Below are 23535 nucleotides of genomic sequence, written 5' to 3' on the forward strand. Positions count from 1 at the left end.
AACACTTTTGAAGAAAAAAATTGCCTCCAAACAAAACTAGCCTTTCAAGTAAGTCTTGCTTAGAGCAGTTGCTCTCCCCACAAAGTGTCAGAAACTTCTCCATGAGTCACTTCTTCTTTTGTGTCTTGCATAGTTCCTATCAAAATGTAAATACCCCAGGAGAGGTGACATCTGGCCTTTACTAGTTGACACTTTGGGAAAGGAAGAATTATTTTATTTTATTTTAAAAATATTTTATTTATTTATTTTTTTTAGAGAGAGGGAAAGTGGGGGAGGAGAGGGAGAGAAATATCCATTGGTTGCCTCACACGTGCTTGGATGGGGGATTGAACCCACAACCCAGGCATGTTCCCTGACCAGGAATCCAACCAGTGACCTTTTGCTTTGGTAGATGACACTCAACCAACTGAGCCACACAGGTCAGGGCAGGGAAAAGGAGAATTGTTTTAAAACAGCAGAGCAAAACAAAGACCACTCATTGTGTAATTGTTCATTTTCTGCCTTTCTCACTGGCACATAAGCTCCAAGAGGTCTAGGACCATGTCTTTTTTTGTTGTTGTTTATTCCTCTATTTCCAGAGTCCAGAACTTATAGAAGACCCTCAATAATGTCTTTAGAATGAAAGCAGAAGAGAAAAACATGGGAAGGAAGGAAAGGAGGGAAAGAGGTAACTCAGGACAGGCAGAAAAGCGTAAAAAGCCTACTTAAAATTCTCGCACAGCATTTACCCTTTATTAACCTTATATGACAGTTAATGACCTCAGATATTTATTGAGCTCTTTCTATGCATACATGGGGAGGAGCGGTCTCTAGAGTAGGAGAAAGACAGAATACTCCCTCTTATCCTCTTACCTTGACTTGATTTAGTTCTTTGAACTGTTACTTCTGTGTACTTCAAGAAAAACCTCATGACAACCAAGGCCAAGAAGCAGTTTCCTCATTGGGCAACTAACCGTTTTAATGTATGAAGCGTGAAGTACTCAAAACTTTCAGCCTTTGGGACTGAAGTATTCAGGATGAGAACTCCAAATGACCAAGTGACCAAGAAGTAAAACAAGTTTCAGGAAGATGCTCAGTTTTTTCCTAGTACTCCAGTTCAGTGACATCTGAAACCTTTAATGTGCATGCGATTTGCTTGGGGAGCTTGCTAATTGCTGATTTGGATTCAGTAGGTCTGGAGCGAAGTCTGAGATGCTGCAGTGTTAACATACTTCTAGGTGATGCTGATTTGCTGACTCCAGGACCACACTGAGTAAATAGACAAGGTACTGGAGGTCTTCACCTCCACCGCCAGGTGTGCTTCCCTGACCAGCCTCGGTGTTCCAAATCGGTGTCCCGCGCTTCCTAGGCCTTCCGCCTGGAGGGGAGGAGCCGGGGGCGGGGCGGGAGGAGTGGCACGGACTCCGCGTGGGTCCTGCCAGAGAGCACCTCGGCCCCTTGGAAAGACGGCTGAGCGGCTGAGCTGCGGCGGCGCAGGACAGGGTGGTTCGGCAGGGTGCGGCCTCTGGGAGGGGGACGGAGGGGGACGGACAACGCACATCCCCGCGCTCGTCCTGGTCACTCCGTAGCCTCGCAGCAGCTGTGTGGCCCAATTGGCAATCCAGTCAGTGCTTCTTCCTCGCGCCCGCCTCCTCTTGTCACCTCCCGTCTCAGCCTCTTTGCTCAATCCCCTCTGAATCTACCGCCTTCCGAGCAACGCAGAAAGCGAGAGGTGGTGTGCGGGGATACAGGAGGCGCCCTTAAGTGGACCCCGGCTCGGCATTGGGGGACACAGGCAGCAGCATGGACACCAAGCGCTGCTTCGCCAACCGCTTCGATGACTACCAGGGCAGCCTGCTGGCCGGCCAATGTGAGGACGCGGTGGCACCGTTGGTCACCGCCACTATCGAGCGCATCCTCAAGGAGCTGCCCCCGCTCGGGGGCGGCGCTGAGGCCCGGGGGGCGGCGGCCACGGCCAGCAGCTGCCAAGGGGGACTGTACGGCGGCGTCGCCGGGGTGGCCTACATGCTCTACCATGTCTCGCAGAGCCCACTCTTTGCTGCGGCCCGGGAGCGCTACCTGCGCTCGGCCAAGCGCCTCATAGACGCCTGCGCCCGCGCTGAGGAGTGGGGCGAGCAGGACGCCGACACCCGCGCAGCCTTCCTGCTGGGGGGCGCGGGCGTGTATGCCGTGGCTACACTCGTGTACCACGCCCTGGGCCGGTCTGACTACGTGCAACCGCTGGGCAAGTTCCGGGCTCTGAGCGCCGTCTGCGCACCTGTCTCCTTCCTGGAGTGTGGCTCCGACGAGTTGTTTGTGGGCCGCGCGGGCTATCTGTGTGCTGCGCTGGTGCTCAAGCAGAAACTCGCCCAGGAGGTAAGGTAGCCCCAGCAGCAAGGTTGGGGAGGGGAGGGTTCCTGCCGTCCTTCCCGGGACTCCAGGCACCAGGAGCAGCACCCCAGGCCATTCTTCATCTCTTTGTTACTCGAAGCGCTGTCATTTCTTCACTCTCTTGATATTTACCTTCTGCTTTTGTCTGTTTCCTTACCAGCCCCCACCCCGCCTTTCACTCTCTTGTGTCGGGATTCCGCGTCTTTGCGCTGTCCGGGTTTTCCGCTGAACGTGGCATCTGCCCAGATGCCTCTTCGCCCAGTAGCTTTCTGGAGGTGCCTTCAAGTGAGATTTTAAACACCTCGGAAACGAAAGGGATTTCCCTTCCTTTCACCCTCTTGTCAAAAGCTGAAGTACCCTCGAATGTTAGACTACTAGAAAAGTGAAGGAGTTTGGGGGGCTGATTATGCCATCATTGTTTCCATCACTAATGTGGAGGTCAGTTGCTTCTGTAACTCCCGGATCTGTAACCTAGAATAACTGCCCAGCTGCAGGTTTGATGTGCTTAATATTCAGGTCATTTCATGGCTCTTACAAAATTCATATCTGAATGTGAATATCTGGGGGCGTCCTCTTTTAAATACATAAATGTAGAAAGAATTGTATCCCGTTGTAATCAAATGTGTATTTTTCATTTTAAAATGCCTACTTAGGATTGTCAAAAAGGCAGCATACTTGACAGGGCAAGTTTTCTAATGAATAGCTTTCCAGCGGTTCCTTGAAAGTGAATTGGATTTCACAACCATATGTAGGGTTTTTTCCCTCTGGATTAACTTTGAATAGAGTGTGTGGGTATTAGAAGAAAATGTGTTAGTTACTGCGGAGTAGGAAAAAAAATTCTCCTAAGGATCATAGTAACTAGAACTGAGAAACTCTTTCATTCATAACCCACTGGAGCCTTTTTTTGAGTGAGAGGTGTTTGAAGAAAAATTAAAGGTACACAGAGTGTTTAAATGTGTAATTAACTTAGATAACCTTTATAGAGGCAGACATGATTTTTTTTTTTTTTTATTTATAGAAGGTGAGGTTGGTTCAAGTGAGAGAAAAGATTACTAAAGGCTACATTGCACTAGCAGGGTGAAAGAGATCTGTGTGACAAAGTTTCTTGAAATAGTCACTCTGCCTCTGAATCACTATTATCTGTTAACAGTTTCTCAAGAGCCTTTCCAGTTGTATAAAACCTTTTAGAAGACCACAGGGCTATTTACATGTCATTTGCATTATATTTGCATCTGTTCCTCAGACCTTACTATCTGGCAGTAGGCGATTTTCAAATTCTTTTTTTCCCAGTTGTTCTCCTTAAACTTAACTTCTTTCCCTTTCAGTGCCACAGGGCCTTTTCTCTAGTATGGAATGGCAGAGTGAGAGACCCATCAGGTCATACAAGTGGAAATGGACCAGAAGGACTCCATTCTCCAAAACTAGGGTCCCAGTGACAGTCTGCAAGGCTGATACACTAAGGACAGTTGTTATTAAGACCTCTCTTCTGCCCTGCTGCCAAGCCAGATCTATCTTTTTATATTAATTAAGTTGAGGTGCTTTGTCCCCTGCTCCTAGGAGACAGAACAACTCTGAGGGCAAAGAGACAGCTCTTCACTGGAGCGAATCACCTAGTCTGTGTCAAGTCTCAGTTGGGGCAATCCATAAAGTTTAGGTTTGAAAGGAAGGGGAAAGGCGAGGGCTAAGTACACCAGGCTGGAAGCCTTTTGAAGGAAAAATACAACTCTTATGCACCATCTCCACCCCTTATGTGCTAGCCAGAATATGGCTTTGCCCTCATTAGGTGATCCATAAACCTTGATTAAATTGAATTTTGAATTTCTGTCAATTCTCTATAAATAATCTGTCATTGTTTCCTGAGTTTGTTTCCCTTCAATGTCATTTAGAGTCATTTTCCTCTGGCAGTTCTCTCAGTTATCACCATAGTCTAGATCCTCCCCGCACTACTTGGCACATCTTTGGCACCTAATAGTTGAATGAAGTACAATTTACTGGGATTAGTGCACTATACTCTGAGCTGGATTCTCTCATCAAAGCCATTCCTTAACACTTTTCATTATGTTATTTCTCTGCTCAACATTTTGCAATGGCTCCCTATTAGCTTTTCTCCAGTGGCTTCTCATCTCACTCGCAGTTAGAACTAAGACACTGAAAATGGCTGACAAGGCCCCACATGACCTGGCCCCCTGCATATTGACTATATTTCTTGCTCATTTTGCCTCAACCACACTGGCCTTGCTGTTTTAGTCATTTACTGTCTCAGGTTGTTCCTTCTGCTTGGAAGACTTCTCTTAGCTATTTTTATAGCTAGCTTCCTGACCTTGTACAGGTCGTTAACTCCTTAATGAAGCCTTCCCTGTCCACCCTATTTAAAACTGCAACCCCATTCCTTGGCTTATGCCCCTTTCTTGCTTCATATTACTTATTCTGTTGATTTATGCCTTCTCCAATTAGAATGTAAGCTCCATAAGAGTAGAGTTTTTGTTTCATTACTTGTATTCCCAGCATTAAGACAGTGCCTAGTACGTATTTAGGTTCTCAACTTTCCTTTATTTGGTGTTGCAAAGTGTCTACTCTATGGCTTGCTTTATCATTCGGTTTCAATACAGTCTCATTTATCAATATGTTCCTTTATGGAGGTGCTTTTGCTATTGTGTTAAAGAAAAACAACTTTCCAACTGCTGAGGTCTCAGTAAATATTCTTTGAATGGATACATAAATAAATACTAATTTATTACAAATTTTGCCTCAGATCAGGCCTAACCATTAGACCAGTGCTTGTTCAGTTTTAATGTTCATAGGAATCACCTGCAGATGTTATTAATAAAATACCAATTCTGTTTCAGCAGGCATGTGATTGGATCTGAGATTCTGCATTTCTAACAAGTACCCAGGTGATGCTGATGCTAGCAGTCAGGGACCATGCTTTGGATAGCAAGGCAATACATTGCTACATAGGTTTTAGCATTATACTAGCCACATTTGTTAAGGGATGCTATAAGATACCATCTTATGAAGCTTAATATATTTATTTATGAGGTTGTAGTTTAGCATAATGATTACTTTGTCTTATCATGCTTTCATTATGGGGATCCACAAGAGGAATTTCTCTCAGGATTTAGAAACAGGAAAAGTTGTGCTTTTCCTGGAAATTGATTGAATTTTTAAATCATCAGAATGTATCATGTAACTGACTGTGTTTTTTTACTTTATGCTGGCTCTTAAGAAGCAAAGGGCCAGAATTGTGGTCTTCATAGGCTTGTGGACAGTCCCTTATCACAGGTACTTTTGTATACTACCATTTACCTCAAGTTTATTTAATATTTTTCTTCCTTAGTTTACCCTTTTCTAAATTTTATTCCTTGCATTTGATTTTATTGTTTGTATTTAGGGTTATAAGATTAAGAAATGAAAAAAATGTGTGTGCTATGTAGAGAGAGACAGAAACAGAAAGAATCACCATATCTAGGTATATATTCCTTCCTGGAAATAATTAAGGGAAGTATCATTGAAGGTTAGTCAGATATCCTTGAGCAATGGGCACTAAAATCCCCAAAAATCACATCATAAACAGTTGTACTGAGTGTATTCTGTTTTCCAGAAATTGACTGAAATGTAGCAGGGAAAAGGGAGTTAGAAAAAATGGAGAAGGGATTAGGGGGTGGCCGGGAACCATAGTTAAAATAATAACTTTGCTACTGGGTGACCTTGGACAAATAATTTAACATCTTTGAGCCTCAATTTCCTTATTTGTAAAATGGATTAATAATTGCTTCCTCATTCACATATTCTGTTATTTATTCATTCATTCAGTGAATGTCAGGAATTTATGTGTGCCAGGTACCTTGCTAGATGCCAGGATTAATACTGAACAAAAATTAATATAATTATATTGTTATAAGTGCTCTGAAGGGAGTGAACAGGAACTAACTGGGGACAGGGCAGGAGAGGGGAGGGGGTTTCACATAGGTTAGTGAGGAAGGCTTCTTTGTGGGGGTGAGTTACTGGCTCATCACTGAAGCATAAGAATGAAGTAACTGCTTCAACAGCAGTCATTCCAGGCAGAGGGGACAGCAAGGACAGAGTCCCTGAGGTGGGAAACTGGTTGCAGATTTCAAAGGAGTGTAGGGGCCAGCATGGTTGGAGCAGAGTGAGCAGGGGCCAGGGTGATAGAAGAGTTCAAGACCAAGTAGGAGCCCTGAGCAGGGTAAAATTAGATCCTGGAGGGCCAAGTCAGTCACAGTTAGGAGTCTGCATTTGTTTCAGGTTTAAACAGGGGAATGTCTTCATTTTATTTACCTTTTAAAAAGCTCACTCTGCTTTTCCACATGGAAAGTGTATTGAATTGTAGTAAGAATGGTCACGAGGAAGACTGGTTACAGGGTGTCTAAACACCTTTTGTGCCAGTAATTCCTTTGTAAATGTAGTGAAACTTACAGTGCTTCTTTAAAAAGTTTTTATTTATTGATTTTAGAGAAAGACACATCAATTTGTTTTCCACTTATTTATGCATTCATTGGTTGATTCTTGTATATTCCCTGACTGGCAATCGAACCCCCAACCTTGGCATATTGGGATGACACTCTAACCAACTGAGCTACCTGGCCAGGGCCATACAGTACCTCTTATAATAACATTTTAGATGCATAAAGTAAAACACATAGGATTACAAAGAAAGCCAATTATATGGACATTTGATTACCAAAACATTTTAAAAATGTGTGATGCAGTAGCATATGTGCTTCTTTGATCACACATTAAATAACAAGATTTGGCAGCAGGTCTAGGAATTATGGTGCTTTTGAAACAGTGATGGGGTCAATGATATTTCAAGATATCTTCAACAACTGCAGTATGATATGAATATATCTGTGATTTCTATAAATGGCAAAGGTACAAGTAGTACTGGTGGTTCGTGGTCTGCATTTGTAATGAAAGGAAATGCTAAATTGTTTAAGTAAGATTTCAGAAAATATAGATGTGATTTTATTTTCCCAGCCAAAGGGGAAATTGTCTGGAAGTTGCTGTGATGATTCACTCTCGATAAAATGCCCAGTATAGTATTTGGCAGATAGTAGCTACTTAATGATCAGCATTTATCCTGTTTTGTGCCTACTAACAGAAAATCAAAAGTGATTCTGAACATTGCATACAAATTTATACCAAATACAAGGAATCTATCTTCCTGTGATGATTTAAAAAAGAACTATTGCATAATTGTTAATTGGGCCCTCAATTTATTTCTAAAGCAGGTGGTTAGCAGCTGTGTAAGTGGAGATGCTTTGGTTTGCAAATAAATGAATATCCAGTGAAAAGTGATCTAAATAATAGAAACATTTAGTACCTCATTTTATAAGGGGCGTAGAGCTGGGCCATTCCAGGATTGTCTCAGCAGCTCAGGAAAGTCGTAAGAACCCAAGCCCTTTCCAACCTTTTTCTCTGCTTTTCTCTGTAAGAGCTGTAGTGCTCTTCAAGGTTGTGAGATGGCTGCTGCCATTCCAAGTTCCCATACAACTGAAATAGAATTGGAGAATGTGAGGTTTTTTTCTTGCATCATTAAAAAAAATCATACAGATGACTTTATCCTTGAAGAATTCCCCCTCTGTCTCATGGCCCAGCACTTGATCACTGGCCACTTCTGGTTTTGGGGAAAGCTGGGAAGGCTAGTGTCCTTCGTTTCTAACCTGTATCATTACAGGCAGATTCTGACAAGAAAGAAGAAAGGAGAGGGGAATGGCTGTTGTGTCGTTACCAAAGTGTCTGTATCTTGGCAAGGTCTGTCTTGTGACCTTCCACTTCCTTGGCTATTATGAATTATGCTGCAGTGAACATGAGGATGCAGGTATCTCTTTGAAATCCTGTTTTTATTTCCTTTGAATAAATACCTAAAAGTGAGACCACTGGATCACATATTAGTTCTCTTTTTATTTTTTGAGGAAATTCCATACTGTGTTTCCACATTGCCTGCACTAATTTATATTCCCACCAACAGAGCACAAAGGGTTCTTTTTTTTCCACATCCTTGACAGTACTTGTTATCTCTTGTCTTTTTTATGATAGGCATTCTAACAGGTATGAGGTGATATCTCACTGTGGTTTTGATTTGCACTTCCCTAAAGATTAGTGATGTTGAGCACCTTTTCGTGTACTTCTTGGCTATTTGTATGTCTTATTTGGAAAAGTGTCTATGATGTTCCTCTGCTCATCTTTCAGTTGAGTTTTGCTATTGAGTTATATGAGTTCTTTATTTATTTTGGATATTAATTTTTTATCTAAAATGTGATTTTAAAATATTTTCTCCTATTCCATAGATTGTGTTTTCATTTTGTTGATTGTTCTTTTGCTGTGCGAAGCTTTTTAGTTTGATGTGGTCCTACTTACCGATTTTTGCTTCTGTTGCCTGCACTTTTAGTGTCATATCCAGAAAATTGTCACCAAGACCAATGTCAAGGAGCTTCTTCCCTATGTTTTCTTTATGTTCTACAGTTTCAGGTCTCATGTTAAGTCTTTAATCCATTTTGAGTTAATTTTTGTGAGTGGTATAAGAGATTGTTGTGCATATTGTTATTCAGGTTTCCCAGCACCATTTATTGGAGACACTATCCTTTTCCCATTAAGTATTCTTTGGTTCCCTTGTCAAATGTTAGTTGACATATACACATGGATTTATTTTGGGCCTTTTGATTCTGTTTCATGGTCTGTGTGTCTGTTTTTATGCCAATACCACACTGTTTTGATTACTTTAGTTTTGTAATACAGTTTGAAATCAGAAAGTATGATTCCTCCAGCTTCATTCTTCTTTCTCAAGATTATTTTGGCTATTAGGGGTGTACTGTGGTGCCATATAAATTTTGGGATTATTTTTTCTAGTACTATGTTCAGTAGGGGTGGTGAGTGTTGGCACTTGTTCCAGATCTTAGAAGAAAAGTATTCATCATTCATTGAGTATGATGTTAGCTGTGGGCTTCTTTTATATGGCCTTTATTATGTTCAGATGTGTTTTTTCTATACCCAGTTTGTTGAGACTTTTTATCATGAAGCAATGTTGAATTTTGTCAAATGCTATTTATACATCTATTGAGATGATCATATGATTTTTATCTTTCATTCTATCAATGCGATGTATCATCCTTGTGTCCCAGAGATGAATACCATTTAAAAACGTGTTGTATGATCCTTTTAATGTTTTGTCAAATTTGGTTTATAGTATTTTGTTGACATTTTTAAATCTGTACTTCTCAGGGATATTGGGCTATAGTTTTCTCGTAATGTCCTTATCTGGCTTTGTTATCAGAGTACTGCCAGTTTCATAAAATGAGTTGGAAAGTAAATGAGTTTGAAAGTGTTCTCTTCTTTTCAATTTTTTTGGAAGAGTTTGAGAAGGATTGGTGTTAATTTTTCTTTAAATGTTTGAATTCACCAGAAACCAATGTTCTTGGCTTTTCTTTTTTAGAGGATTTTTGATTACTGATTCAATCTTCTTACTTGTTATTGATCTGTTCAGATTTTCTATTTCTTCATGATTTAGTTTTGGTAGGTTGTATGTTTCTATGAATTCATTTCTTCTAGGTTCTATGGTTTGTTGTTGTCTCCCTATTCATAGGAGTTTCTTATGACCCTCTGTATTCGTGAGGTGTCAGTTGTAATGTCTCCTCTTTCATTTCTGATTTTGGTTATTTGAGTCTATTTTTTTCTTAGTCTAGTTAAAGTTTTGTCGGTTTTGTTTATTTTTTCAAAGAGCCAATTTTTAGTTTTGTTGGTCTTTTCTATTTTATCCCTAGTCTCTATTTCATTTATTTCTGCTCTAATGTTTATTCTTTCTTCTGCTAACTTGAAGGTTATAGTTTTTCTTCTTTTTTCAGTTCATGGGGGTATAATGTTAGGTTGTTTAAGATTTTTCGTTTTCTTAGTTTTTTTTTTAAATTATTACTGTCGTACAAAGTAAAATTAAACAAAAAGAGGATACAAAAGGATATATAATAAAATGTCTTTTAGTGTAATTGTCATCATTTTCCTTTTTAGAAATACTATTTGCATAAATATCTATAGTGGTATACACACAGACAAATGATCATATTGTGTGTGCATTTTTTCTGTAGCTTACTTTCTTGCTACTTTAGTACCTTGGGCATTTTAACACACTACTGCATAGAGAGATGTCTTATGCTTTATACTGATTTGATTTAATGATTATACCACCACTGAATCATTATTGATGGACATTAAGCTGATTCAAAGTTTTTTTGCTATCAAACCCAGTGCTGTAAAGAATACACATATATATGTACATATAACATTCATCTTTCTATATACGTATCTTTGCCTTCTGTTGCAAATATACAGGGTCCAGCACAAATAACACCCCTTTTTATTACAAAATATTTTATTATAAAATCATAAGCAGGTACTTGTGTAACATAACAATATAACACTCAAGCAGACCATATGACATTTTAGGTAAAATTTTTAAATTGCTGTCTGTCTTGCATGAAACATTCATGTACCCTACCAACCACAATCAAGCAAGCCTTACTTCTGCTGAACCCTGTATATGTAGGATAAATTTTTTCATCTATTTCGTACCTACCATTTATGCTACTTATTCTCTGTACCTTTTCCCCTCTTCTTCTCCCTCCCCTCACTGCTGATAGCCCTCCAAGTGATACATTTTTAAAACAGTTGGTAAGTCAAAGTTTACATGTATTTTTCACTTGATAGAGATGATCAAACTGGTTTCCAAAAAGTTTAGATCTATTTCCCTTTCCTCACCAGCATTTTGGGGAACTGTGTTCCCACACTATTTCCAACAATGGACTGAATTAGACTTTTTAACATATGGCAAACTGATAGGTATAAAACAAAGATGGAGGAATGTAGGGTAGCAAATTACTCCCTTTATTGTTGCTTTCAACAACCACTTCAGCCTGAATGTCAGTGGTCTCTGTTTTGTAAGCAGCTGTGTGTGTGCACTGCATAAGTAAACCCTCAAGTTTGGCCTGAAATGACAGTAGATTAGGGAAGCAGGATTTTTTTATAGGTCAAGTCCAAGCCTGATTATACAACTGCCAGAAAATGTTTTTTTTGTTTTTTTGTTTTTTTTTGGTAAGCTATAGCTTAGATCTTTTGTTACTCTTGACATAGAACCCTGCAATTGCTAAAAGGATATAAGAACTAACACCAATTGTTCACTTATTGTACATAGTCTTGTAAGTATTTTAGAGGAATTGTCATTTAATACTACCAGCAATTTTATGACATGGGCACTGCTACTATTTCCATTGTGGGGGGGGCCTCCACCCACAGGGCCCCTCCCTGGCTGCCATGGTTGAGAATAAGTTTACCAAGACGTGATCTGCTTGGGGAGGAAAGGTGGCTGATCTCTCAAAGGAGAAGGGCCAAGGCCCTTTTTCTCAATGGGCTTTTATTGGGTTCATTTTGCACAGGAGTACAGGTAAAGCTCATTAATCATTGTCAGGCAGTAAGGATCAAACAATAGATAGCATACAAAGAACTATGAGGGCTTATTCTGAATCAAGGTCTGTTAGCTAAAGGGCTACAAAACTTTGGGAAACAAACTCATTTCCTGCTCAGATCCTTATCATTTAATTGAGGACTTTCTTAGCAAAGCAGGTTTCACAGGATTTTATATATTCTTTCTTAGGCCTGATCACCTTGGGAACCTGCCCTTTCCAGCATAGGGCTGCACCACCCTCTGTCATTGTTTTAGGCTTAAGTCAGGCAGGGGAAGTAAGGCAGACAAGAGATTAGGAGACTTCTCACAGACAGAATGATGACTCAGGCTATGTCAAAGCTGAGGGGTGAGTGTCCCTCACCCTCTTTTGCTATAGCCCCCCAAGTCCTTCTCTGGGGCCTGCCTGTGACCGTGCCTGTCTGAGGTCGTCCCTCCTTTGAGGACTCTTACCCATCATTGGCTAACGGATCCTACATTGGGGGACCAGGCAGGGTGAAGTAAAAGGGGCAGAGGTGGCGCCCCTGCCAGGAAGATAAGCTTTGTCTCCTTAGTGGCTTATGGTCCCAAAGTCTCTTACTCAGCCTTAGCCATGGGGGGATTACAGCTTCTGAAACCAGGCAGGGTGGTTCCCAACACTCCATCATACCCAGTGAGGCAACTGAGGCATGGAGCGGTTGTGGAACTTGTTCCAAGTTACTCAGGTAGTGCCAGAGGTGGTCTTCCATATCACACAGGCTGGTTGCCGTATCTGTGCTTTCAATTAGTGCTCTTCACACTTTAATGTGCACACAAATCTCCTGGGGATCTTGTTAAAAGTCAGGTTTTGATTCAGCAGGTCTGGGGAGAGTGCCAAGATTCTGTATCTCTAGCAATCCCCCAGGTAATACTACTGCTGCCGGGTTATTGAGCAGGCTGGTGTACAAAGCTCTGAATCACTATTTGTTTTCAATTTTATGGGGCAGCCTAACAACAAATTTGATTCCCATAAAAATTCATGATTTTAATTGTTTGTCCTTCGTACTGAAAATGACTTCTTTCACAAATGCCAGAATATCAGCTCTCTAGTTTGTAGTTTATGGTGATGGAAACATTCATTGCCTGGTACATCTCCTTGCAGGATTAAGGACTCAGCATGTGAGTGAATGTGTGGATTTCTTTTTTCTGATAAGTGTAATTTTTCACTATATACAAAAGGATTTTTAGAATTTCCTTAAAAGCCCAAATAGATATCATTCCAACAGTTTTAAATTATTTCATAATGATAAAAGAAGAGACATTTTATTATAACATTCCTAGATCAGATAGAAAATACGATCTTGATGCTCATGGGACCATTCCATTTTAGAATCATTCAATTACATTTATTTGTGTGAAATGAAGTAGTGCTACTCCTAACTCTAAATTAGTTTAAATTGAAGGTACCTAGACATTTTCCTTGTTATTTTTTATTTAAAATTTGTTCTGATAGAATAATTTAACAAATCTAGTCAAAATAATTCCAATTTTCTTAGATATAATTTATCTATACCTTTTCATTTATTAACATACACTCCACTAAAACCTAAGCTTATTATTTGCATTGTAATTATTCAAAGAGAGCATGGTTTGTAATTTTCTCATTACTGAATAAATAAATTGGGGGAATAAAATAGGCATAGTAAAAATTCTTTTAAATATACTGAATTATCTATTTTGCCAATAATTCAGCCTCCCATTGGTGTATAAAGAGGTTGTTTTAGTGGAATTTCACTATATTTATTGATCTCTGAATGTGAAAATGATAGATTGTATTAATTTCTTATTAACTTAGCTAATTTCATTTTTGCTAGTTAATTTAGTGAGTGGCTCCTACACAATACACAGTGGATTTCCTTCATGTGGCCAGGCAGTCCTTTAATATCACCATATGGTGATGGTCTTTTGATAAATTGGCTGATAGTCCATGATGTGTTGAAGTAATTGTGTCTCTTCATGATTCACTTTTACTAATCAATCTCTGACCTATTAATTAAATACAATGCCTTGGATGTTTGGTTTGTTTCAAGGAAAAATATGTTGTTCTCATGATCTATATATCTATGTATCTATATCTATATAATCTTTTCCTAGTTATTTTCTTTATGGATTGAAGTTAATAGTCTCATTGTTCTTGGGGTGACTGAATTTTCAAGTCACTTGATCCATTATTTATTTTAACAAACTGAACAAAGAAGTGTTTGTGTAAGATCTGATTTCCTTTCTTGAATAGCTTTACCCATTTGACAACCTAGACAAATGAATGACTTTGATGCATTAATTGTGAGCGTTGCTACCTAGGCCAGAAAGAAGCTGTTTCCCACATGAGAGGCAGTCTTACAGACTTCACCGGTGAGGACATCATCTAAACGAGAAATGGCAAAACAAATATTGGTCATAGCATTATGTGCAGTTAGCTGTTAGTGTGCCCATCTGCTGGCTCCATTGCTTTGCCTGGGATGGATTCCCTGTGTTCAGTGGTGTGTTGAACTTTGGTATCCATGGCAACCAAAGCATCACCAATCTCCAAGCAAGCACTATGGAGACCAGCTGAATCTCCACTCATACAGTGACTTTAGGAGGGAGATTCCTAACAGATTTTACAGCTGTGTAAGGCTACAGACATCCAGTACTCAACCAGAAAGGAAGTATTGTCCTCATGAACATTTCAGTAACATAATATTGCTACCTGAAATGTCTTCATTCCTTGTGAGGTAAAGAGAATTGCACATGTATCACAGACTGCAACTTGCTGAAATAGGTAGGACTTTGAATGAAGGCATTAAAGCATTTGTGGTTAAATACAGAACATTCAGAGTCAGATAGCCTTGGAATGGAATCCAGGCTCCACCACAGTAGCTGGTTTACCTTAACCAAGTTACTTAGCTTCATTGAGGCTTAATTTCCTGTCTTGGATGTGTAATACAAGCAGCACCCATCTCATAGGTATGTTATGAAGATCCACTGAGAATGTGCATGTAATGTGCTTAGCAAAGGCTCCGTTAGGCATAAAAACTGTGTAAGTTAGCCATTGCTTTATTAGTATTTTGAATATTATTATCATTAATGTAAAGTGAGACTCTGTGTGTTGGCTAAAGAATATAAGTATGGTTTTCAGACATTCAGCCAGCGCTGTTATGTCCCAACAGCAGAGCTTTGAGATTTTCACACAGAGGCCATAAAAGGTTGGAGGGAAATATCCTCTGCTCTCTCATGCAGGAGATTAGGCTGAGCTGCTCAGAGAGATTATGTGTCAAAGTAAATTGAGTGGTTAGTCATCACCCTTGAACATAAAACTGTGAGTTACCCTCTGAGATTTGCTTCCTCCAGGGACAGGGCTGTTCTTGCTCTTTTTAAAATTTCAAGCTCTTGGTAGAGTTAGTCTAGGGATTGGCATTCTTGTGCCTCTAATCTGTACTCAGAGTAAATCACCTAATTGGCTTTAAGTGACTATAAATGGCTACACAGGTGATGTTTCAGAATTTCAAAGGAATTTCAATAGTTGTGTCCCTGGTGAAGTTACAACTTCAAATGAGCTTTCCTCAGCAAATATTTCAGACCATGTACATTTGGTAGCTTGTTTCAGAAACACAGTAATATAATTAAGGATTCTGTTAATTGTTTCTTCAGTTTCTGTGCCCAGAAACTGTTTTTTTCATTAATGCACTTTTCTATTTGTATTTTAAGACTGTATGGTATAGACTCTCTGTCAATTTTACAATCTTAAGATATACATTTCACTCTTTAGGTCCCAGCTCCAATTCATATTCATTTACAGGGGGCCCTCCAAAAAATGTAATTATCTTCTGGAAGGTGGGCCCCTTGTAGTACAGGCTTCCCCCACTGGGTAAGTGTTCTAGGAATTCACCTGTATTTGTGTACCAGCTGGCATTGTTGTGAGAGGCTGGGTTTTGCTTCAGTAAATTTTTTTTGAAGACGTTCAGAGTGTTTGCCCATTTCATGATGGATGATATACTACTGTACCTGCCCACATCACACTGAATGTTCAGCAGTTTTTGACCCAAAACAGCATGACCCCCATGCCCCACCCTCCCTATTCACCTGATCTCACCTTGAGTAACATTGTTTTTTGTTTCCCCACATAAAAAAAGTACTCAAAGAGAAACATTTTGCTGATGTGGAAGAGGTGAAACAAATGGCAGGCACATTAAAGCACATCAAAATCAATGAATTAAAAACCGTTTTGAGGACTTTGGCCAAGGTGGAAGCATACGTCGATATACTTTGCCTCCTTGCACAACCAACAGAAGGACAACGGCAAATTTAAAATAAAAAAATCACCAGAACTGACCAAAAATCAAACTGTATTGGAAGTCTGACAACCAATGAGTTGAAGAAACATTAATTCACACTGGTAGGAGGGACAGAGATGAGTGGCCGAGGGGGAGAGGACACATGACAAGGCAGTGGCTGGAGGACTGGGTGGGGGTGGCGGCTGACAGACTAGGCATACAAGGCAGTGGTAGGCAGACCAGGGCAAGTAAGGCAGTGGCTGGCGGACCCACCAGGTAGCCCCACATTTGTGCGTGGATAAACTGGGAGGAACAACTGGGGAGCAAGACAGACCACACAACCCAGGGTTCCAATGTGAGAAAGGAAGCCTCAAAACATCTGGCTGTAGAAACCTGTGGTGGTTGTGGCAGCAGCCTCACAGGACAGTTCATTGGAGAGACCCACAGGGTCCTAGAACACACACAAGACCACCCATTTGGAAATCAGCACCAGAAGGGCCCAATTTGCTTGTGGGCAGCAGGAGGAGTGACTGAAAGCTGGCCAAGAGCTGAGCAAATCGCATTGTTGTTCCCTCTCTGACCCCTTCCCCATAGACAGTGCCACAACTAGTGAATGGGTTACCCCGCCCTGGCAAATACCTAAGGTTCTACTCCTTACAAATAACAGCTGCACTGAGACAAAGAAATATAGCCCAAATAAAAGAACAATTAAAGGTTCAAAAGTAGAACTACATGATGAAGAGATAGCCAATCTACCAGATTCAGGGTTAAAAACACTGGTAATCAGGATGCCCACAGAAATGGTTGAATATGGTTGCAAAATAGAAGAAAAAGTGAAGGCTATGCAAAGTGAAATAAAGGAAAATGTACAGGGAACCAACAGTGAAGGGAAGGGAAACAGGACTCAAATCAATGGTTTGGAGCAGAAGGAAGAAATAAATAAACATTCAACCAGAACAGAATGAAGAAACAAGAATTCAAAAAAAAATGAGGAAAGGCTTAGGAACCTCTGGGACAACTTTAAACATTCCAACACCTGAATCATAGGGGTTCCAGAAAGAGAAGAGGAAGAGCAAGAAATTGAAAACTTCTTTGAACAAATAATGAAAGAAAATTTCCCCAATCTGGTGAAGGAAATAGACTTCCAGGAAGTCCAGGAAACTCAGAGAGTCCCAAAGACGTTGGACCCAAGGAAGCACACACCAAGGCACATCATAATGACATTACCCAAGATTAAAGATAAGGAGAGAATCTTAAAAGCAACAAGAGGAAAGGAGAGAATTACCTACAAAGGAGTGCACATACGACTATCATCTGATTTCTCAAAAGAAGCCTTGCAGGCAAGAAGGGGCTGGAAAGAAGTATTCAAAGTCATGAAAGGCAAGGACCTACATCCAAGATGACTGTATCCAGCAAAGCTATCATTTAGAATGGAAGGACAGATAAAGTGCTTCCCAGATAAAGTCAAGTTAAAGGAATTTATCATCAGCAATCGCTTGTTATACGAAATGTTAAAGGGGTTTATCTAAGAAAACAAAGAAGATAAAAAAACTATGAACAGTAAAATAACAACAAACTCATAACTATCAAGAACTGAACCTAAAAATCCCCCACAAAAACAAACTTAGTAAACAGCTAGAACAGGAACAGAATCACAGAAATGGAGATCACATAGAAGGTTATCAGTGGGAAGAGGGAGGGGGAAAATGGGGGGAAAGGTACAGGGAATACGAAGCACAAATGGTAGGTAGAAAATAGGCAAAGAACTTATATGTACGACCCATGGATACAGACTAAGGGCAGGGGGGATGCTGGAGTGAGGGGGGTGCAGGGCAGAGGGGAATTAAGGGGAGAAAAAAATGGGATAAATGTAATAGCATAATCAATAAAATGTATTTAAAATATAAAAAACTTGAGCAGTGCAAAAACTATCTTGATAGGTGTATTGCATCAAATGGAGAGTACTTTGAAGATGATCAAAGTTTAAACATGTAAGAATAAACACAATTTTTTTATAAATCCTGTTTTTTGGGTTCCTACCCTCATATAACATGATGATCTTAATGTTTACAACTATACTACTCAAATAATAAAGGTATAACTATGACTTCCTCTTTTCCCTAATAATTTGGTTTATATAGATATTTATTAGTTCTGCCTGTGATTTTCATTACTATACCAACTGACTCTAGGCCTTGTTGTTCTTCTCCATAAGGGTCTGTTACATTTTTCTCTGATCTGTTTCCTGAAGTCAGTGTTTGTCATACTCCATTGTGCATTAAAATCCCCAGGAGGGCTTGTTATAACACATGGCTGGGCTCCATCAGCAGATTTTATGACTTAGTAGGTATAGAATAGTACCAGAGACTTTGCCTTATTAACAAGTTCCCAAGGATGCTGCTGCTTATTTGGAGCCTACGTTTTTCTGAGCCACTGCCTTGGACTATACCCTTAACCTTTGCCAAATATCTATGAAATGTGGGAGGTAAATGAAAGGATATGGTGGTATTACCAAAATCATTATCACCACCAGAAAATAACTCAAAGGATAGGACTCACTATATGGCAGGTACTGTGATAAGCATATCTGTTTCAGGGGAGAAAATTGTGACAGAGAGGTTCAATAACTTGTCTGTCATCACAGATGGTAAAGTAATTGAGTTACAGAACAGACAGGGGGGGCCTGGGACGATATACTATTATTGAAAGAAGCCCCCAGGTCCATTATGTCCACTGCCAGAGGAAAGATGTCTCTCAATGCCAGAGATTCATGAAAAGGAAAGGAAATGTTTATTTAATGCTATACAACTTAAAGTAGTGACCTAATGTCTTTATCAAAAATCCCAAAGTCACTTAAAACACCCACAAACAGACACAGTCCTTCCTTCCTTCCCGCTTTGCCCAGTCCAGAGTAGCATATCTCAGGAAAGGAAATAGAAGTCCATGGCTCAGGCAGGCCTCTGGTTATTCCCAGTTAGTACTCCATCTTGACTGGGAGACCTCCCTGGGTTCCTGGCACCCTCAGCTGAGTCGCCGGGATCTCTGCTAAAACCAGGCGGTGGTTCCCCCTTCTAAAGCTGCGGGGGTCCCCGCTCTGGCAAAGGCATGTGGTCCTCTCTCCCCTGGCCATGGGAGTCCCCACTCTGCCAGAGCCGCGTGGTTCTCCCTCTGAGGGCTGTGGGAGTCTCCACTCTGTCAAGGCCACGTGCTTCTCCCTCTCAATGGCTGCCGCCTCTGGATTTAAATCCCCATGCCAGTCTTCCTCTGCAGCCCCATTTCTGACTCCTCCCACACTCGGCTTCACATGCCACAACTCATATCCTTCCAGCTTTACTAGGCTGCCATCATGAGTCTGGGCAGGTGTGGCCCCATGTCCTGGAGCCAATCTTCTCCAAGCTCCCATGCAGGCGCTTTAACTCGGGGGACCTGCCCCCAGTCACATCTTGGTGGGAAGTTACTTCCATTCTCCTGGCTCAGAGCAAGGCCACAGCTATTTAACATATCTAAGCGACCAGCCAAAGGCTATAGATATGTTAAATGACCACACCAGAGGTTAGCTGTAAGGCTGTTGCTATGCAAAACAGCTCTCAAAGGCCCTGCTCCATGTGTTCCTCCCCCCAACCCACACCTGGGGAGTGGGAGTGAGGACATCCAAAAATCTCCTGGACACCTTGAGTTCTGGACCCCATTTTTAATGTCCATTCGGGGTCCCCCCTCTTGGCTGCACCCTGTAACAATTGTACCCACATTTTCTGACTATAGAGCATCTTCTAAAAGTACATACTGTCAGGAGGAGAGTGAGCAGTACTCAAAGACTTTTGGAAGAATAGCCTGAACTGAACTCGGAAGCTCAAGGTGTATCTGAAGTTTAACTTAAAATTGAATAAAAATGACAGTACAGGAAATTGTCTATAATTGTTCCAAACTTCTAGTTTCAGCTTCCTGGAACACTCTATAAAGGTTTAGGTATTGGAGGTTCTTGAAACCTCTGGTGGTAGTAGGGGATTGGGTCAGACCACAAATCATAAGTACTAATTGCAAGTTTGATGAAAAGTGGTTAAACTCCTGGATCCTATCCCAAACCTAAGGAACTAGATGATGGTCTTAGGTCAGGTCTCCAAAAGCCAACTTTGAGATGTAGATTCATGTGGAAGTGCTTCGGTAAGGAAGTGCTCCCAGGAGAAACCAGTATAGGAGTGGGGGAAACAGTGAAGGTAGGAAGCCAAGCAAAAGTATAATTTTAGGCTGTCACACCTTCTGTCTCATCCTGTAGAGGAGCTCTGGAGTGTACATTACATCTGAGAGTTTGTCCTGACTAGAAGCATGCTCTTGCACAAATAATTCACTATAGCTGGGGATGGGGGTGTTGTCTTCCAGGTACGTACAGCTCTGTTGTAGCCTAAAAATAAGGTTCTGTATAAGGCTGCAGGTGAAGGTGAGAGTTAGTAGAAGTAAAGCACATGGACACTGAGGGATGGATTCATAGAATCAATAGGAAGGATCTGAATGGATCTGGTAGGAATACCCACAGCTTCCATACATGTACCCTACAGACCTTATTAGAAGCCTTGAAGTTCATTTTCTTGCCAAATTGAATTAGAGTAGCTCTGGACTTTGAGGCCCAAGGCACTTTCAAGGATAGAGATAAGGTACTTCACTGAAAACAGCAGGACTACGTGCTGAATGGTGAGACATACTCCCTATCTGCTACCCCCTCACACACGCCTAGTTTCTTCCTCAACTCAACTCCAGTAACACTGGCAGACACTAGGTTGTAGGTTCTCAGACAGATTTAACAAACAGAACCACAAATACTCACATGTGTAGTTGTATCCTCTACCAATGCAAAATCATTTACACTGCCTTGTCACACTATAGTAAATCCCACCAATTAGCTAGCCCTCTTCCATACCCAGAAATCCCAATGAGCTTTTTTAGGTTGAGAGACCCTTAAATAGGAACTGTCAGTTGAAAGATATTTGAGGCAAGCATCTAATGTGAAACACAGTGATCATAACAAAATAAACAAATAGGAAAACTGAACTTAGAGTAAACAGTTAATACTGAGCAGAAGAAAACTTCCTAAGTGCCCATATATTATTAATATTGTCAAGAAAGCAATCACTTGTATGAAATAAAGACAAGATAATATCGAAAGGAATAGTCAGAGAACAAAAAACTCTTAGAAATTAAAAATATGTTAGGGGAAATAAAATAATTCAGTAGAAGGATTAGAATATTAAGTTGAGGAAATGTCCCTGAAAGTTCAACCATAAGACAATAAGATTGATAAAAGAGAAAGACTAATTAGAGGAACCTCTATCTTGTAGTCAGTCCTAGTAAAAGAGAGCAAATTAAATGAAAGGGAAAAATTATGAAAAAGAACTCTGTTGGAAACTGCCCTGCATGGTATCAGAAGCTGTAACCCCACCAAGGCTGAGGTTGAGGGAGTGGCCTTGGACCATAAGCCAGCAAGGAGACAAGAGCTTATCTCCCTGACAGGAGTGCTGCTTCTGCTGCTTCATTCATAACTGAACCCCAAAGCTTGGTTGGTTAGCCAATGACGGGTAAGATTCCCCAAGGGGGGAATGATCTAAGACAGGCGCGATCACGTGGGAGGCCCCCAGAAGAAGGACTTTGGGGGCTACGGCCAAAGGGGGTGATGGACTCTCGCCCTTTGGCTTTGACAAAGCCCGAGTCCTCCTGCTCTGCAAGAAAATCCCTTAATCTTTTGGCTGTCTTACTTCCCTTGCTCCACCTAAGCCTGAAACAATGACAGGGTGGTGCCGCCCTGTGCTGGAAAGGGCAGATTCCCCCGGGTGATCAGGCCTAAGAAAGAATATGTAAAACCCTGTGAAACCTGCTTTGTTTAGAATGCTCTCAGTTGAATGCTAAGGGTCCAAGGAAGAAGTAAGTTTGTTCTTTAAAGTTTTACAGCTGTTTGACCCTGACTCAAAATAGGCCCTCAGACTTCCTTGTTATCTATTGCTTGATCCTTACTTCCTAGCAATGAGCAATGAGCTTTTACCTGAATTCTTATTCAAATGAAACCAATAAAAAGCCTCTCCAGAGGGGGAACAAGGCGCGCTCCCATTGTGCAGAGTGGCCTTGGCGCCCTCTGGGAGAGAGGGTGCCAAGGCGCTCCCCACGTGAGCAGTGGCCCCGCTGTTCCTATTCCCCCACAGGACCTGGTTGTCTCTGTGTGTGTTTTTAGCATGTTTTGACGAGCATCCTCAGCTGAGATGGATACTGCTGGCCAGTATCCATCCATAGCTCAGAACTCAAGAATATTTTCACAAGTAAAAGATATGAGTTGCCAGATTTAAGGGGCTCACCAGCATGTTGAATAGAAAAATAATAAAGAGATTCTAAGGGCTTCCAAGAAAAAAAAAACAAACAAAAAAAACTAGTTCCATAAAAAGATTAGCACTGGACTTCCCTAGCAACTCACAAAGCTACCAGACAATAGAGCAAGGCCTCCAAAAATCCTCAGAGAAAATTATTTGTCAACTAGAATTCTTTTTTTAAAATGTATTTTGATTGTTATTACAGTTGTCCCAATTTTCCCCTTTTGCCCACCTCCACACAGTACCCCAATTCCCATCAGTAGTCCCCCTGCCCCTTAGTTCATGCCCATGGGTCATGCATATAAGTTCTTTGGCTTCTCCATTTCCTATACTGTTCTTTTTTAAAAGTATATTTTATTGATTATGCTATTATAGCTTTCCTAATTTTTTCTCCTCTATATGCCCCTCAGCCCTGCCCCCCCAACCCTTCAGCCTTCCCTCCTTAGTTCATGTCCATGAGTTATACAGATAAGTTCTTTGACTTCTGTTTCCTATACAGTTTTTAACCTTTCCCTGCGTATTTTATGCCCAGCAATTATTATTCTTATTCCCTGTACCTTTTTGCCCCCATTCTTCCCCTCTCTGTCTCCATGGAAAACCCTCCATGTGACCTCCATTTCTCTGGTTCCGTTCCTGTTCTAGTTGTTTGCTTAGTTTTGGTTTTTGTTTTTTAGGTTCAGTTGTTGATAGTTGTGAGCTTGTTGTCATTTTACTGTTCATAGTTTTTGATCTTCTTTGTTTTCTTAGATAAGTCCCTTTAACATTTTGTACAATAAGGGCTGGGTGATGGTGAATTCCTTTAACTTGACCTTATCTGGGAAGCTCTTTATCTGTCCTTCCATTCTAAATGATAGCTTTACTGGATAGAGCAATCTTGGATGTAGGTCTTTGCCTTTCATGACTTGGAATACTTCTTTCCAGCCCTTTGTAGCCTGTAAGGTTTCTTTTGAGAAATCAGCTAATAGTCGTATGTGCACTCCTTTGTAGGTAAATCTCTCCTTTCCTCTTGTTTTTAGGAGTCTGTCCTTATCTTTAATCTTGGGTAATGTCATTATGATGTGCCTTGGTGTGTGCTTCC

The 23535-nt window shown here is 40.8% G+C and overlaps 1 protein-coding gene across 1 annotated transcript in view; it reads left to right on the forward strand.

The window, feature by feature from the left end:
- The first annotated feature begins 1511 nt into the window (after positions 1–1511).
- LANCL3 (LanC like 3) overlaps positions 1512–23535 on the forward strand; it is a 118971-nt gene continuing 96947 nt past the window's right edge. Inside the window, exon 1 of the mRNA XM_028523332.2 lies at positions 1512–2355. Coding sequence (XP_028379133.1) covers positions 1783–2355 — 573 coding nt within the window. The 5' untranslated portion in view covers positions 1512–1782. The remainder of the gene's footprint in view (positions 2356–23535) is intronic.

This window comes from Phyllostomus discolor, chromosome X (genome assembly GCF_004126475.2).
Source record: "Phyllostomus discolor isolate MPI-MPIP mPhyDis1 chromosome X, mPhyDis1.pri.v3, whole genome shotgun sequence".
NCBI classification, from domain to species: domain Eukaryota; kingdom Metazoa; phylum Chordata; class Mammalia; order Chiroptera; family Phyllostomidae; genus Phyllostomus; species Phyllostomus discolor.